Here is a 14982-nt window from a genome sequence, read left to right on the forward strand (position 1 = left end):
TAACACACCAGAGCTCTTGTGTCAATTTGCACTTTATTAAAAATGCAAATGCAGAGTAGTCTGTGCTCTTGGCACTACTTTTATAGATAGCTCTCTTTTCTCAAAGTCCAGGTGTTAAAGGCCCTGGGTGTTCACAACAGAATTTGTCCTTCTGTTTAGATAGCTTTTACACACTCAGACCCCACTGGGATTTTCTTTTTCTACAAAGTTTCAGTCAGATTCCAGGACTGTCTATTATGCACACAGTTGACAGCACTTCATCTGCCCAGTCTGTGGAATAGATGTCCTAACTGACAGATTTGCAGAACTGTGTGATACTAACCATGAGGCAGATGCAGACGGGTTAGAACAAGATGATCTCTATGAATCCTTCCAATCCAAACCATTCTGTGATGCCATGTATAAACTTTTCTTAGAATTCTGTTTACTGAGCCCTTATGTCAATTCCATATCTTATGTTTTTCCTCATGAATGTGCAAACCTTCCCCTCTGCAGTTAGCAACACAACCTGTGCTTCACTGCTGTTCTTCCCTGTATTCCGTCTTCTACTTCAAAATTCCCCATTTGTCACTTTTATTAAACTGTTCTCCTTGACTTACTCTCCCCCTGGTTGCAATGGATATTAGGGATGCTTTATTCTTGCCTCTGAAAAACACCAAAACCTCTTTGAGGCTCACATTCTGTGTGCATTTTCCAATGCTGAACTGTACTTTTGCAGCACTGTATAAACCCTTGGCATGGGCTTTTCTATGATGCTGTACCCAGCTGAACAAAATTCTGAATTATAAATTAGCACATAAATCTAAATCCAAGTTTTGAGAGGACTGAAAATACAGCACTTGGCAGCAGCTTTTAGGTGGAAAAAAATATTCAGGCTACAAAAGTTAGAGCATTAACCAGCATCTGACAAGGCAATATTTTTAATGCCACCTTTCATTTCGAAATGCTGAAATATGTTATGTTGCACAGGGATGTCAGACACACTGTGAATGTCACAGTCAACTAGCAAAATTAAATGGTCAGGGCTATTCCCAGAATTTAATTTCCAGACATGAAGGGATCCCCTCCTGCCTTGCTGCTGCAGCATTTTTCACAGCTCTGCTACAACGTCATGTTCTCTGTGACACCTTTCATCTGAAGATATCAAAGCAAGCACAGTCTCACGCTAATAACAGACTATTCCTGGAATACTTATGAGGTCAGAAATTACTATAACACCAGTTTATTGACAAGAAAACTGAATCAGAGTTTTGGTAATGAGAAAACTGAATTGGAAATTTATTAAACCGAGTTAGGAATTGATTAGAGGTGACAGATGTCAGACTTAACCCCTGAATTCTTGGCTCCCAGCCCCGGAGAACACATGCACACTTCTCAGCAGTGTCCAAGTGAACTCAGTGTTTTTGCCCATGCCACCAGTCCAGCTGCAGGCAGCTGAAGGTATTCCTCCCACGCCCCAGAGCAATTCATTACATTACACTCTACCCTTATTACAACAAAGTGGTGCCATTAAAGCCCATCCTACAGAGCCCCACAGGAGTGTGTGACCAGAATGAAAGCAGCAGGGCACAGTTCACCAGCCTCCACTGAAGCACTTTACCACAACATGCTTTCAGAAGCAAAAGCCTCATTTTAAATAAAACAAAAACTGCTGCTTTGATAAATGCTGGCTGCTTCAAAAAGATATTCTGTTCTCAAATCTCCCCAGCTAAATGCCACCACAGCTGTAAGGGTGAACCACGTGTGTAGTCAGGCTGGGAATTAGCCACATAAATAAAGAGCACAGCTTGAAACATTGACTTTTTCCTGATCAAAAGGGCCTGGGAGGCAACTGGACAGTTTGGATCAGGCAAAGGATAGACCTTTTATTATTTTCAAAGAACACCCGAGTGAATAGAGTAGCCAACATGGCCCTGGTGGCAGTGATATGTTAACGCTCCCCTCATCCCACACAAATTACTTAAAAGCTTGGCTTTGGTTCTATTTATGGTTTGGGGGTTTTCCATTTTTCTTTTTGTTTAAGAAGTTCTGTAGGGAAAACCTGAAATACAATCAACCCTTTCATGAGTCTTTTTAATATCATTGCCTAAGCTACCTCCCTCACACACCAAATAATGAATTGTAAATATTAACTAATAAATCTTCTCATGTCTTCATTTTACCAATATTTAAAAAAAAAAATCAAACCCATGAAATATTCACACTCTTACACTTTGTAAAGCTGTTCTCTTTAAGGAGAACTTAAAGGATTTAAGGATTTAAATAAAGGCTTGAATCCAATACATTGATGAAATGTATGGTCATATTTTGAAGGCCCAGATGTATTTTCTAAGGAGATGGAAGTCATGTCTTTCCCTCAGAAACATCTCTTTTCTCACTCTTCCATCAAATACCTTCATAGTTCTATATTAGAGTCTAAGAGACGAGGAAGGAAGAGGAACTTTTCTGGCTTTTTTAACACCACTGTGCAATACTTGTAGATTAAATCATGGAAAAAAACATTCCAGAAGATTACAATCTGATGCAGATGGGAAAAGCAGCAGAGCCAGGCAGGGTAAGGAATGTTATCAGAAACGCCTATTTGTATCTCATGGTCCAGAGTGCAAAAGTACAAACATATTTTCTTTAAACACCCAGAAAATAGAATTCTTTCTGAGATATGATAATGCTTAAAGTCTCCACCAAACAAGGAGAAGTTGGATTTGAGAGAATCAGTGCCAGATTTCCCAAGCAGAGTATCCAATCCTGAATGCCTGAGAGGTTAAACATAAAACCTTTGGGAAGAGAGAGGACAAGAGAGACCCAAGAACTTAGACAAGCAGGGGACTGGACTAAAGTACAATGCTCAAACAGAATTTGATGATACAAGGGTAAAGAAGATAAACATATGTGAAGGCAACAATTAAAAGGAGGTATGCTATAATAGGAATTTGGGGATAAAAGGAAAATAAAAAGGGCTTTGCTTTTCCAGGCTCAATTTCATGGAGTCACAAAGCACCCATGTGATTTACTACCAGGCTGCTGAAGGCGGAATCTCAGAATGTCTCTTCCAATTTGTTATTAAATAACAGTTGGGAGTAGACAACAAAGTACTCAAAAGTTTCTAATTAAATGTATGGATGGCACTCTCAGATCTAGTTACACATATTCAAGTCAATGAAAAGTTTCACAGATACAGACCTGTAACACCAAATACAGCAAATGGATGTGTGCACTGAAACTCAACAGGTGACACAACCTGTAAATGCCACCTGTAGTAGCAGATACATTTTATAACTGCACAATGAAACCATAATGGGTTTATAAAATTTGGAAGTATTGGAATACTCCTTTCCCTCAACACATTTCCTTCAACACTTTCACACCAATATGGGTTGATCAGCCACAGAACTTCTGCCACATGTTGGCACTAATTCACTGATCTCAAGCCCGTGCTTGAAGACTGATTTCAGCTGTGTGCAATCTCCCACGCTACTTGCTGAAGAGCAGGGAGTACCACCAGTCCATACAGCCACAGTTTGTTTCTCCTCCAATTAGATCCTTATAGTTGCTTCAACATGCACATAGCACTGATTATAACATAAAGCACTGGGTAGTGTCACACGGTATTTCCTATGTCTTGGCAAATTCTCCCTACTCTCCCCTTACTCATAAGGAAGGGGAAGAATTAGACAGAGTGCCCTACCTTGGCTATAAATCAAATCCAAGTTTCTGCTAGGTGGGACTGGAAGCCAGAAATACCTGGTTCCTTGTTTCCATCTACACAGCACATTGCAGTCACCTCAGAGACATGAAAGTTTGTTTCTTAACACATTTACTAAAGTTAAATCTAGTCCATTACATCAGTGAGAACATTTAGAGGAAAATAGTACTGATTTACCATATTAAGCAATGTCTTCATGCAAAATTCACAACTGCAAGCATTTCCCTTAGCTTTTAGTACCCAGTTTCTACCAATATTCTTTTCTCTAGATAAATATTGACAGTCTGTGGTCGATTGTTTAGATCACAGCAGTACATTTCAGCTTCAGGATTTAGGCTGGAGTCTGTTTTGGGGCTGTGTATTGCCTAGAACTAATAACAGAGGTTAAGGCCCTGGGACTAAACACTTCTGAGCCCACAAAACCTTTCAGATGTTGTCTGTCTCCAGGTGTATTACATAAGGTTGTGAGTTCATACCAAACCTTCCTTCTCTGCCCACAAGCTAGAAAGAATTTCAAAGTTGGGAGCACAACCCAATCTGCTGAGTGTGTGCAAGCTGAGAGAGCAGCTTTTGTTGCAGGTTGAACAACCTGAAAACAATCACATCTCAGTATCAGAGCCCTGAGCTGCATGGCCTGAACAGGGGCTGCTTAAAGAGCTCCTCCTTAGGGTGCTGAGCAGCTTGGGGTCTGGGAGATAATTCACTGTTCTTCACTACTTTTATTTCTCTCCAATTAATTATATTTTTCAAAACAAAGGGATGTAATTCATCAGCATAAGAGATGGTGCCAAGGAAAGAACAGACTCCTTTTTAAACATTCTCTGCACATTTCTTCACTGGCCAGCTGACATTACCTGAGATGTGCCTTGTAGCTAAGGCCTGAGGGAGGAGACCAGAGTCCTTAAAGGGTGGAAACCTGGGAGGGTGGGACTGCTCTGCTGACCCCAGTAAAGAACACAGCAGGTGATTGAAGAGCATCAGTGGATAGACTGAAACCTGCTGAGTCCATGCTCACTGCTATTAGCATGTCAGTGGGCTTTACACTTTGGGGGAAAAAAAGCCCAAAGCACAATTTAGCAAAAGATGAAGGAAACGATGTAGTTGTAATAATGTGTAAAATTTGGGTGATGGGGTTAGCACAGGTGTGGCATTGCAGGCAGAAGGGCTTTGGGCTCCCAGTCACTACCTGTATGAGTGTCAGAGATGGCACAGGCTTCCTTGGATCTCTCAGCTTTGCCTGTTTCAGTATTTGCAGATTGTCAGGCTACACACCTGACACAGGCACTTTTATCCTCATACACAACTCTTCCACATCTATGAGCATTTTCTGGTCAGGTTATCATAATACAGCTCTAAAAACTCCTTGTTTGTCTCAGTCATCCTTTGAAAATATTAACTAAAAATAAATCTAGAATACAATCTCCCATGAACTTAAATCCTGGGTACAGCAAAAGCAATTGTTTTACAGCATGTATGCTTCTCTTTCAGTAGATATTAGAGTAGTTCATCGATTTGCTATGGTGAACACATTTTTGCTGAAATCCTGATAAACATTTCTGACAGAGCACCACAGCTACTTAAAGCCCTCACGTGCTAAGTATGAGGTAACATGGGATGATCCCACAGAAGCAGAGTAGTATTTTAATAACAAATCTGTTATGATTGTCTGGATTCCTTCCTTTTGAAAATTCAATTACTTCAGGGATGTGTTTCTATATGATGACTAGTTTCTACCTAGGATGTTTTAAAATTCCTCCAGTCCTTTTTTGCTGGAGAATCTGAATAACCACAAAACGTTGTGATACTGTGAAGAAGAGATAAATACCTTTAAAATATATGTAATTGTGAGTATTGCCTCTTAAAAACTACATTTTTATGACAAGTTATATTCAGTAAATGCAGTAAATATGCATTCTTACCACAAGACTGCTGTCCAGAGAAAGTCTTTTCCCAAATTCCCTTTTCTGTAGCTGTCGTTTTCTCTCCATAGCTGAGGTTATTTTTTCCCTTTTGATCGACTAGAAATGTCAGGCTGTTTTCAGCATCACTGGAAAAAAAAAAAAGAGTAAAATATTTAAATTAATTTAAATGCTTATTTCAATATCCTACTTCACTGTTACTGTCTTTCATCATTAACTTTGCAATAACCCAACAGCTAATAACTCTGTGTCTCTAGTAGGCTGTGTTCCAGGAACAAATTTTCTGTGCCAAAAAATCTAAACTCTACAAAAAGAAATGCTACCAATATGTTTGGGTCACTTCTCAAAGGAAGAAAAAAAAAATCTGCTACAACTGTCTTTAGCAATACATTCATGTTTCCACAGTCTTTTGAACTGGGTTGGGAGCTGAATTTGCAGAGCCAATGAATTACCTGAGGCTGGGCAGCGGGAGGGAAACAGCTTGTTTCACATTAATTGCACTCCTCCTGCTTGTTGGCACATCTGTGCTGCTACTGTGATCTACAAATTTTGGACCTAATCCTGAAGAGTTCTAAAAGCTTTGAACTCCCATTATCCTTAATGAGAGACAAATGCCCTCAGCATTTTCCTTAAGTTTTTAAGGTCGAAGATTCTGCTGTAATAATCAGACAGTCCCACTGCCTGTACAGAATTCAGCCCATAAAATTACCACAGAGGGAATTAATCTTTCCAGTTTTGTAAGGTTTGGTAACTCCTGGCCAGTGCTTTCTACTAAAGCCAAGTCACAGCTTACAAGTAACAACTCCCAGTCCTCTTCTTAAATGTTCTTATTGCTATGTCTATCTGAAAGTTTCTGCTTGTATTTCAGTAAATTAATTGTTTGGGATATAGGAATATGGGCAAAGTTATGAATTTATTCAGGATTTACAGAAAGTAGTAGAATGATAACAGAAATCAGAATCTGGCCTAAATTAAGGCAGGTAGATATACTCATAGAGAACCATGCACACAAGTTTTCTCTTACATCTTATAGTGACTGAATTTACTGTACCACAGTCCATTTGACTGAAAAACGAGACTTGGCAAAAGAAGAAGATCTGTGTGTTTCTGATCCTTTTTGCTTGCTGTTAACATCACCTTGGGTCACACGCAGCCAGGTGATGCACAAATGCCTCTGCTGTAAGGTAGCACAGCTGGCATTTCCAAAAGCAGCCTTGCACATGCCCTCCAGACACGTTTGCATGCCTGTGGATAGACAACTTCTCACGCACCTGTGAACGATCCCATCTGTCGCTGTGGGGATATCAGGGGATAAAACCTTCACAGCTCTCTCCTCAAGCTGACCCCAAATGCTCTGCCAGAGGGCACACAGGAGCCTGAATGTGGGCCAAGCACTGCAAGGAGAGCAGGATGCCCCAGGCCCAGCTGCTGAAGCCAGTTGGAATCCAGAGGGCTCCCAGAGGCACTCTGGGGTCATGGGGTACCCGTGGGCATCACCCTGGGGCTGCTCCTCCAAAGCCCTTCCAGGAGGGAAGCTGTGAGTGCTCCAGCTACCAAACCATGCAGTGCTGAATCCAGCCTGCTATTGAACAGCACCTGGTGGTTCCTACAATTTTGTACTTCTGATTTATGCTCATGCAAGACCAGAATTCAGGCCATTTTCTCCCAAATAGATAAAAATTAACCTCTGAGAACGTGTACCTACAATGGTATGAGTATCTGTTATTGCACTATGCCCATTGCTGCCTTGGGGGGTTTTCTTCAGGTTTATATGTAAGCCCTTGCTTGCCTTTTTTGTAGTTCCAACCCTAAAATTACACATGGTATTTAACCGAGCTAATAAGCAATCTCAATTGTGTGATATCACATAATTCCTATTGTTTCCTGATTAGTGAGTAAAAGAAACACCAATAAATTTAAACAAACACAGCAGCAATGTATTACACTGTGTGATTATGCCAGAAATTAGCAAACTACCTTACACAATCATTATATCATTCTCCTGAGCATGCATCATGCCTGGAGAGCATGATTTCCACCAAGGGAGCCTTTGTTGAGTACAGAACCACTCAGGAATGAGCTAGTGAGAGCTACAGCTGGAGCCAGTAATCCCCATGGAAGGTCAAGTACTTAATATGAGTTAAGTACCTGCAGTTTCTGTCTGCAGGTATTTGGTGGAACCACCCCAAATTCTAGTTCAGAAGTAAAAGCAGGAAGGATTATTATTAATTATTCCTATAGTTTATATGTTGCCCTGGGCATTTGTGGATTTACTGTGGCCATACCTAGCACAGCACAAGGACCTACTCATGTAATGGTGAAGCAACTCCAGACCTGCTGGCTCCACTCCTTCCCCCACACACACCATGGGAGCTCCCACCTCTGCTCATTACCTTTAGCAGGCTGTCACACATCTCTCTGAAGAGTTAACCACCCAAGGCTAGACACACAGCTTTGAATCACAGGTAATTATCAGACAAGATATTACAATACATCACCTGCACCAACACATTTGGATGTCTCAAAGCACCATCTCAGGAGGCCTTTAAAGAAAGATGATCAGCAGAGTGAGGCACGTAAGAAAAATAAAACAAATTTCCATCTTGGAATGGTCATTTTTGTGCATCATATTGCTTGTCACAAAGGAAAAATGACCCTCCCAAGAAAATCTCTCTTCCTCTGAGAGCAAACAAAAGACCAACAAAAATTCAAAATGAAGCTAACATGTCCACTGGGAAGCTCAACAGAGGAGAACAGCTGTCCAGATGGAATAGTCTTGGAAAACAAAAGTGCTGAGAACTGGTTTGCCCAATCATCAGAAATACTATTTTTGTGTTACTGAGAGAACAGACTGTAGAAATGTACCTGCCTTCCCTGACCAATTTGCTTGTCAATATGTTTACAGCAAAGACCCCAGTGATCAGCACTCAGACCCTGATGATCCCATTTAACTGGGTGGAACTGTGAACTACTGCAAACTCACGACTGATTTATGGTGTTTTCACCCGTACTGCACTCACACATCTATATTTCCAAATCTTTGGGGGCTCATCTTCTAGTTCTTTGTGCTGCAGGAAATGTTTCTGCTGTAGGACTTCTCCCTAAGGGACTATAGAGATCATCTGTGTTGATCATATAGGGGCAGGCACTCAGTAATGAAGGCTGTATCCCCAAGAAGTGCATGAGGATCAGTCTAAAAGAATGCAAGTCCCAGATGTTTGCCCAGTGTATTCTCAGGTTTGCACCGAGCTCAGGGCAGAAGGTTTTGTACAGACACAGAAAAACCTCTCAGAGGAAGACCCAAGTGTGATCTTGCTTCAATAGGGTATTACCCTCACTGCTCAGGAAGCCAGCATGCCAGAGGCATCAGCTTGATTGTATATCCTGAAGTGCAGTATTTTTAGTACTCAGTACAAGAATGTTCATTATTTCAGGAGATGGCTTGAAAAGTATGCCCTGGAGAAATGGTGTGATTAACATAGAAAAGCACTCTCTAAAATCTATGCGAGAAATTTCTTGGATTATAATACCCTCTTCATTTCTAGTAGTAACAAAGGATGATTGATGTATATTGCTTTAGCTGATGAAAATGTACAACATCATATTCCTCAGATAGGCATCCAAGATATGTTCAGGCAGTTTGAGACTGCAGTCACATTTCAACAGAGTTATGCCAACATATGCCAGCTGGGAACTAGCACACAGTGTATCTGTTTGGTAACTGGAAATGGACTATATTTATTTTTCTCTCACAAACATGTATAAATTTAACAGTTATGACACATGACAAAAATGACAGCTCTGCAAACCAGCACCCTTTTGTTTAAATTCAGGGTAGATACAATGCAGCCTCCCCACTCCTGGCTTTGCACAACTTAATTCTGCCAGAAGGCAAAACACCCATGGGGCAGCAAGATATTCCCTCTCAGCAGCTTGTCTTTCCCAGGTGTTAACAAGAGGAGAGGATTTGTGGTTTGTGGAAATCTAACTGTTGGGTAACAGAATGAGGCCACAGTTTATACAGTGATCACCTTTAAATGCTTTTTCTACTCTGTTGGCTCTGCTTGCTTGACAGCCAGTCTTTAAGGGTGAGAGAAGACAACCAGAACTGGTATCATACCTCAGCCAAGAGAGGAGGAGGGAAATAATGTCACTGGCATAGGTCAGGAAGCAGCAATGAGAAAGTTAAGATTGTCATCAATGCAAATGTTTGTTAGAATGAACAGGTGACCTAAAGGTGAAGAATTTTATATCTCATTACCAATCTGGACTGCTTCAGTTTCCTAGGAACCTAATTGAATCGAGTCTGTCATTTGGCAGCTGGGTTTCTTTCACCAGCTCTGGTGTTAACACCAATGTGCATACACTGGCTTTTGTTGTAGTCCTTGGTGGGAAAGTACAGTAAGAACACTTTATCAGGGCCTCCCAGAATTGGAAGAAAAAAGACTCTAGAATTAAAGAGTTGATGTTTGTTTAACAGATCAATGTCCATCTCTATAAAATCACTACATTTACCTTGCTAGGCATAGGCCACTAAATATATACTAGGTTTGCACTAATGAACTTGATTATTTCCCTTGTTTTTTGGGGGGGGTTACATTTTTTCTTCCCCTAATGGCAGAGTATTCAAACCATTCTGCTTAGTCATTAAAAGGCAACTGTGAACATGGTTTCATTTCCACACCCTTATCTCTCCCCATCATGGTATTTAGCTTGGTCATGATTTTAAGTGACAAAGCAGAAAAATAATTCCTGAATTCTTCCTTGAGTTGGTGTTTCAAAATTCAACACTTGGGAAATAGAAAACTGCAACAACATCAGCACTTCTGCAACCTAACACTTAGCTAAATGCTTTTTGTTTAGTCCCAGTGTATTTCACAGCAGCACTGTGGGCAGGCCCTGCCTAATGCCAAATACTCCCAGGTATTTGCTGAGGCTGGTCAGCAGTTCATTAGCACTAATGTACATGTCATGCACTCACACCCACTGGATTAGGTTGCTATTTAGATTAGCAAGCTGCATTTTTGCAGACAGGGAAGGAGAATGTGCCATGTGCCAGCATTAATGAGTTAATTAAATTAGAAAAATTCCAATGCAGGAAGCTAAAATGCTTAGATGACTGGAATATTACGGGAATTACAGGACAGCCAACACAGCAATGCTGTATATTCTGCCTATATACCTAGATATTGACTGGCTTTGGAAAGTTGAATAAAAAAATGTCAAATGGTTCTGAAATATCGGGGCTGAAAATTATTATTTTTTGGTTTTTTTGGTGTTGTTTTCCTGTGGAATAATTAATTTTCATACACCCCAAATTTCTTACAATCTCTAAAGCTGTTACAAAGTTTATTGGAACTGTACAGGCAATGCCAGAGTCAATTGTGCCCTGCAACCCTGTGCCTCACCACCCTCTAAGTAAAGAATTTCTAACACCTCACCCAAGTCTCTCTCCTTTTAGTTTAAAATAATTCCCCCTTGTCCTACCACGATCTCCCCATTCTATACCAGACCATGATAAAGTAGCCCCCACTAAGAAATGTGGGAAGGGCCAGAGCTTGACAAGGATTCTTCTCATCTTTCACCCTTCCTTGGCAGGGTGTTGGACTAGATGAGCTCCACAGGTCCCTTCCAACCCTAACTATTCCACAATTCTTTGATTTTTTGTGATTTTAATGAAGTACAATGACGTTGACACATGGCAGGCTACAGAGGGTTGACTCATTTGTGAGCCAAAAGCTGCAGATCTCTCCTGCCCTTACCCCATCCCTCAGAAGGGAACCAGCAGAGCACATAGGATGCTCTCATGCAATTTCTGATCACTTGCCAGCAAAAAAGAGATTCTTAGTAGAATGTTCTAGAAACACAGCATTTGAAATAAAGCATCCCAGCTCTAAATTCCACCCTATTTCAGCCACAGTTTTCAAAATATATTTATGCTTTCTTCATGCAAGGTAATCCTCCGTTTATTCAGCAAACTAAACAACCAGTAAAGCTTTCTATGGCTTTATAGTTTGCTCCTAGGATTTAAACAAGTTAAGATTAAGGGCTTAAATCCAGCAAACCTATCAGTGTGCTCAAAATAATACCAGGAATTTCAATACATCAGAAAATAAAGAATACGGCATTAAAGATGTTATTACTACGACAGCTGTCAAGATGAATTGCATGAGAAGCATTTAAAAGATTTATATCTCAGTATCTCACCAGGTTAATTAAATGGATGCATGCATTCATTTAAGAGGATAAGGTAGGTTGCAGTGACATAAAAAGAGAGGGCACAAGATTATATTCTTTCAGCATTAACAAGAATGGGTTGAACCAATATCATTTCCGTATTCTGTAATAAGCATGATTCATCCATTGCCATTTTCAGCTCTCATTTTCTTTCTGGAAGAAAAAAACAACCACTATGGACATTTATAGACTAACATAATCAAAGCTTTAACCTTTTCAGTGTTTTCTATTTGGATTGGCTGTCCATTTTTATCATAGGATTTCAGGGCCATGCCTCAGGGAGGAGAGGAATCGCCAGTAAATTACACCAAAGAATGTTGAAAGGTCAAAGGATTAGCCTCCCCTGTTTGCTTTTATGGGACATATGAAGCATTCATATTATGCAATAAAATTATCAAGACAAAAATGATGAAAGATAAGCAGACAGAATGCATTAATCTGTAGTCAGGGCAGCATGGGAAGAAAAAGGATATATTATAGTGTTATAATCAATAAAAACCAGATTATGACAATGGTGTTTCTGTATCCTTAGCTTCTGCACTGAAATAAAATCCTTCAGAACATGCAAGACCTGTAACCAAGAAAGAGATATCCAAGCATGACTGAGGCTATTCAGGCTGAAGGAAACATTAGATCCAAAGCTCCCATTTCTTGGCTCAGTTTCTAACCACCTATTATTACTCGTTACTTATTACCAAATACTATTATAAATTATGTGAAATAGGTTATTATGTGGTAAACATGGACTCCCTTAGCCATGGAGCCTCTTCCAGCAAGGCAAGGCTGTTAATCTGCAAAAGACATGTTCTGAACACCGCAGCAGCTGCCTCTGGGGGTTTCAACACACATTTGTCTCCCTTGGGAGCCACAGCTGAGCTTAGTCAGAAACAGTCAGTTCCAGCCACCTGCAGGAGCTGAGCTCCAGGACCTGAGGAAATTTCACTGTTACTGTTCACAGACCTACAGGGTTATGTGGTGATTTCAAGGTTCAAAAGCAAATGCCTCATTTATATCCCAATAAAGGCTCCTCTGGCATCAACTAGACACAACCTCTAACCTAGTACATCTTTAATAGGGCTAGTTATTTCCCATGGTAAAGTGGCTGGCTGGCAGCAGAAACCCAAGAAAAATCTTAAACATTGATTTACAAATCTTCTTCAGAGACAGTGACATCCAGTTCATCACATATGTTTCTAATATTCAGAAAAATAAATGCAATTAAATACAGCATCTGAATCAGTTTTGTAGACAACTAACTAGAGGAAAGAATTTAAAACACATAGTCAAATTCTGTTTTTCCCATTTTGATCTGTGTTTTCTTCCCAGTACAAATCAAGGCACTACTCAAGAAAGTCCAAGAATTTCAGACCTACATGTAAGATCTGTATCAGGGTCTTTGTTGCAAGCAATGGTGGATTGCCAACTCTGTTTTTGAAACCAGAACTAGGAGCTTTTGAAATGTGCCTAAAGATCCCTCCCTCTCTGAGGCATTTCAGTCAGCATCTCTTTTGCCTGCCCATCTGTTGTAATCACAGTCCAGAGGGATCCCTAAAAATCATCAGTTCATTGTGTGCACTCCACCCCTTCCACCTGCACTGCTAGAAGAGATGATGATGTCTGCAATGGTCACAGTATCCCAAATAAATGCAACTCTTTTGGTCCTCCTTGCCAGCAGAGACTAAAGGAATGAAAGATCTTTTATTTACGGTGGTATTCCAGCTCAGTGGGTATGAGGAATTATTAAACCATCTTAACACAGTGTCCAGACATCTGGTTTTACTCCTCAGAGCACTGGGTAACACTTAAAAATCTTCACATTACTCAAAGGAAAACTCCCAATATAAAGTAAGTAAAAATGTTTCCTTAGTTACTAGTAACACATTCAGCATCCAGTTCTGTGCATCCTTAGATAACCAAAGTCATTTGCATCTGAGGGAAATGTCAGTGTCTGAGCTGCAGAATTTGTTCCTAATGATTCTGGGGCTTTGTGGGTTGTAACACAGTGTCTCATATTTCACCTTGCTGTACAAACACTCCCAATGGGCCAAGGGCTGCCCTTACATTACAGGCAATAACCTCATGAGGAAGGTATTAGTTCAATAACAGCCCAGAAAAGAAGCTGAATCAATCTCATAATCCTGTTCTGTCCTGTGAAAAATAAGGGAAGATAAGGTACACTGAAATTCGTGTCATCTCTCCGTGACCTGGGAAGGGGGCAGCTGAGAAAGGGCTCCACTGCTCTATTTGCATAATGTGAAAATAGCTCCTCCACCCCACCATGACTCAAGTCCACCCTGGGGAAGAGCAAGAGGGGAAAGACAGCATTGGTCTCTTCCAGCCAAAGCAGAACTGAGCCCCTGGATTGAAGGGATGGACTAGCAGGGAGCAAAGCAAGAACACCCAGCCTAAGTCAGCTGAGCAGCTCCAGGCGCTTCCTGCCCAGAACACCATGCATATTTCTATCAGAAAAAAAAACTCATTAATTACTTATTTTTCTGTGCAAATGTCTTCAGAGCTCTGTAAATTTGTGCAGTTAGGACAGGCTCCTTTGAACTCTGCAGTCACCTCTGCTCACTGCTATGGACAAGACACACAAGAGATGTGGTACCAGAGCAGAATTTCAAAGTCCCAGAACTAATTTAGCTCCTATAAGGATGGGCACTGAAATCCTTCAGCTGGCTCCCCACCTCTTCAGCCTTTACAGAAGTTACAAGTCTACATTAATTTCAGCTGATCTAATGTCATCTAAGGATGACCTAAAAGAACCCAACTCTCACAAACACTTCAGTGGTGTCAAAACTTCATGGTCACAGCAGAAAGGTGACAGGGTACAACTCAGCTCTACCACCTTCAAGTTTTTGTAGGATGTATTCCCTAAACATTGATGAGAATATATAAAGAAAAACTCCAGGGAGATATCCCAGCCAATATAAATTCACTTTATTCTTACACAGCACAGCATGTAGGACTGTGGGATATCAAGACCATAAAATTAAAAGGAATTGATACACATTGATTAAACTCCATCTTCATGTTATGGCCAAGAAAACTATCATGGAAACATTAAAATTGAATGATGTTCTGTCTTCATGCATATTTTCTTAATGGTGACAGAACACTGTA

The 14982-nt window shown here is 40.5% G+C and overlaps 1 protein-coding gene across 8 annotated transcripts in view; it reads right to left on the reverse strand.

The window, feature by feature from the left end:
* The window catches only part of NCKAP5 (NCK associated protein 5), a 380845-nt gene that overhangs the window by 328585 nt on the left and 37278 nt on the right, over positions 1–14982 (reverse strand). For all 8 annotated transcript variants that reach the window (XM_033064246.1, XM_033064245.1, XM_033064249.1 and 5 more), the window contains one exon: positions 5623–5750. In XM_033064246.1, coding sequence (XP_032920137.1) covers positions 5623–5691 — 69 coding nt within the window. In that variant the 5' untranslated portion in view covers positions 5692–5750. The remainder of the gene's footprint in view (positions 1–5622; positions 5751–14982) is intronic.

The sequence above is a fragment of the Catharus ustulatus genome, chromosome 7 (assembly GCF_009819885.2).
Source record: "Catharus ustulatus isolate bCatUst1 chromosome 7, bCatUst1.pri.v2, whole genome shotgun sequence".
Taxonomy (NCBI): Eukaryota; Metazoa; Chordata; class Aves; order Passeriformes; family Turdidae; genus Catharus; species Catharus ustulatus.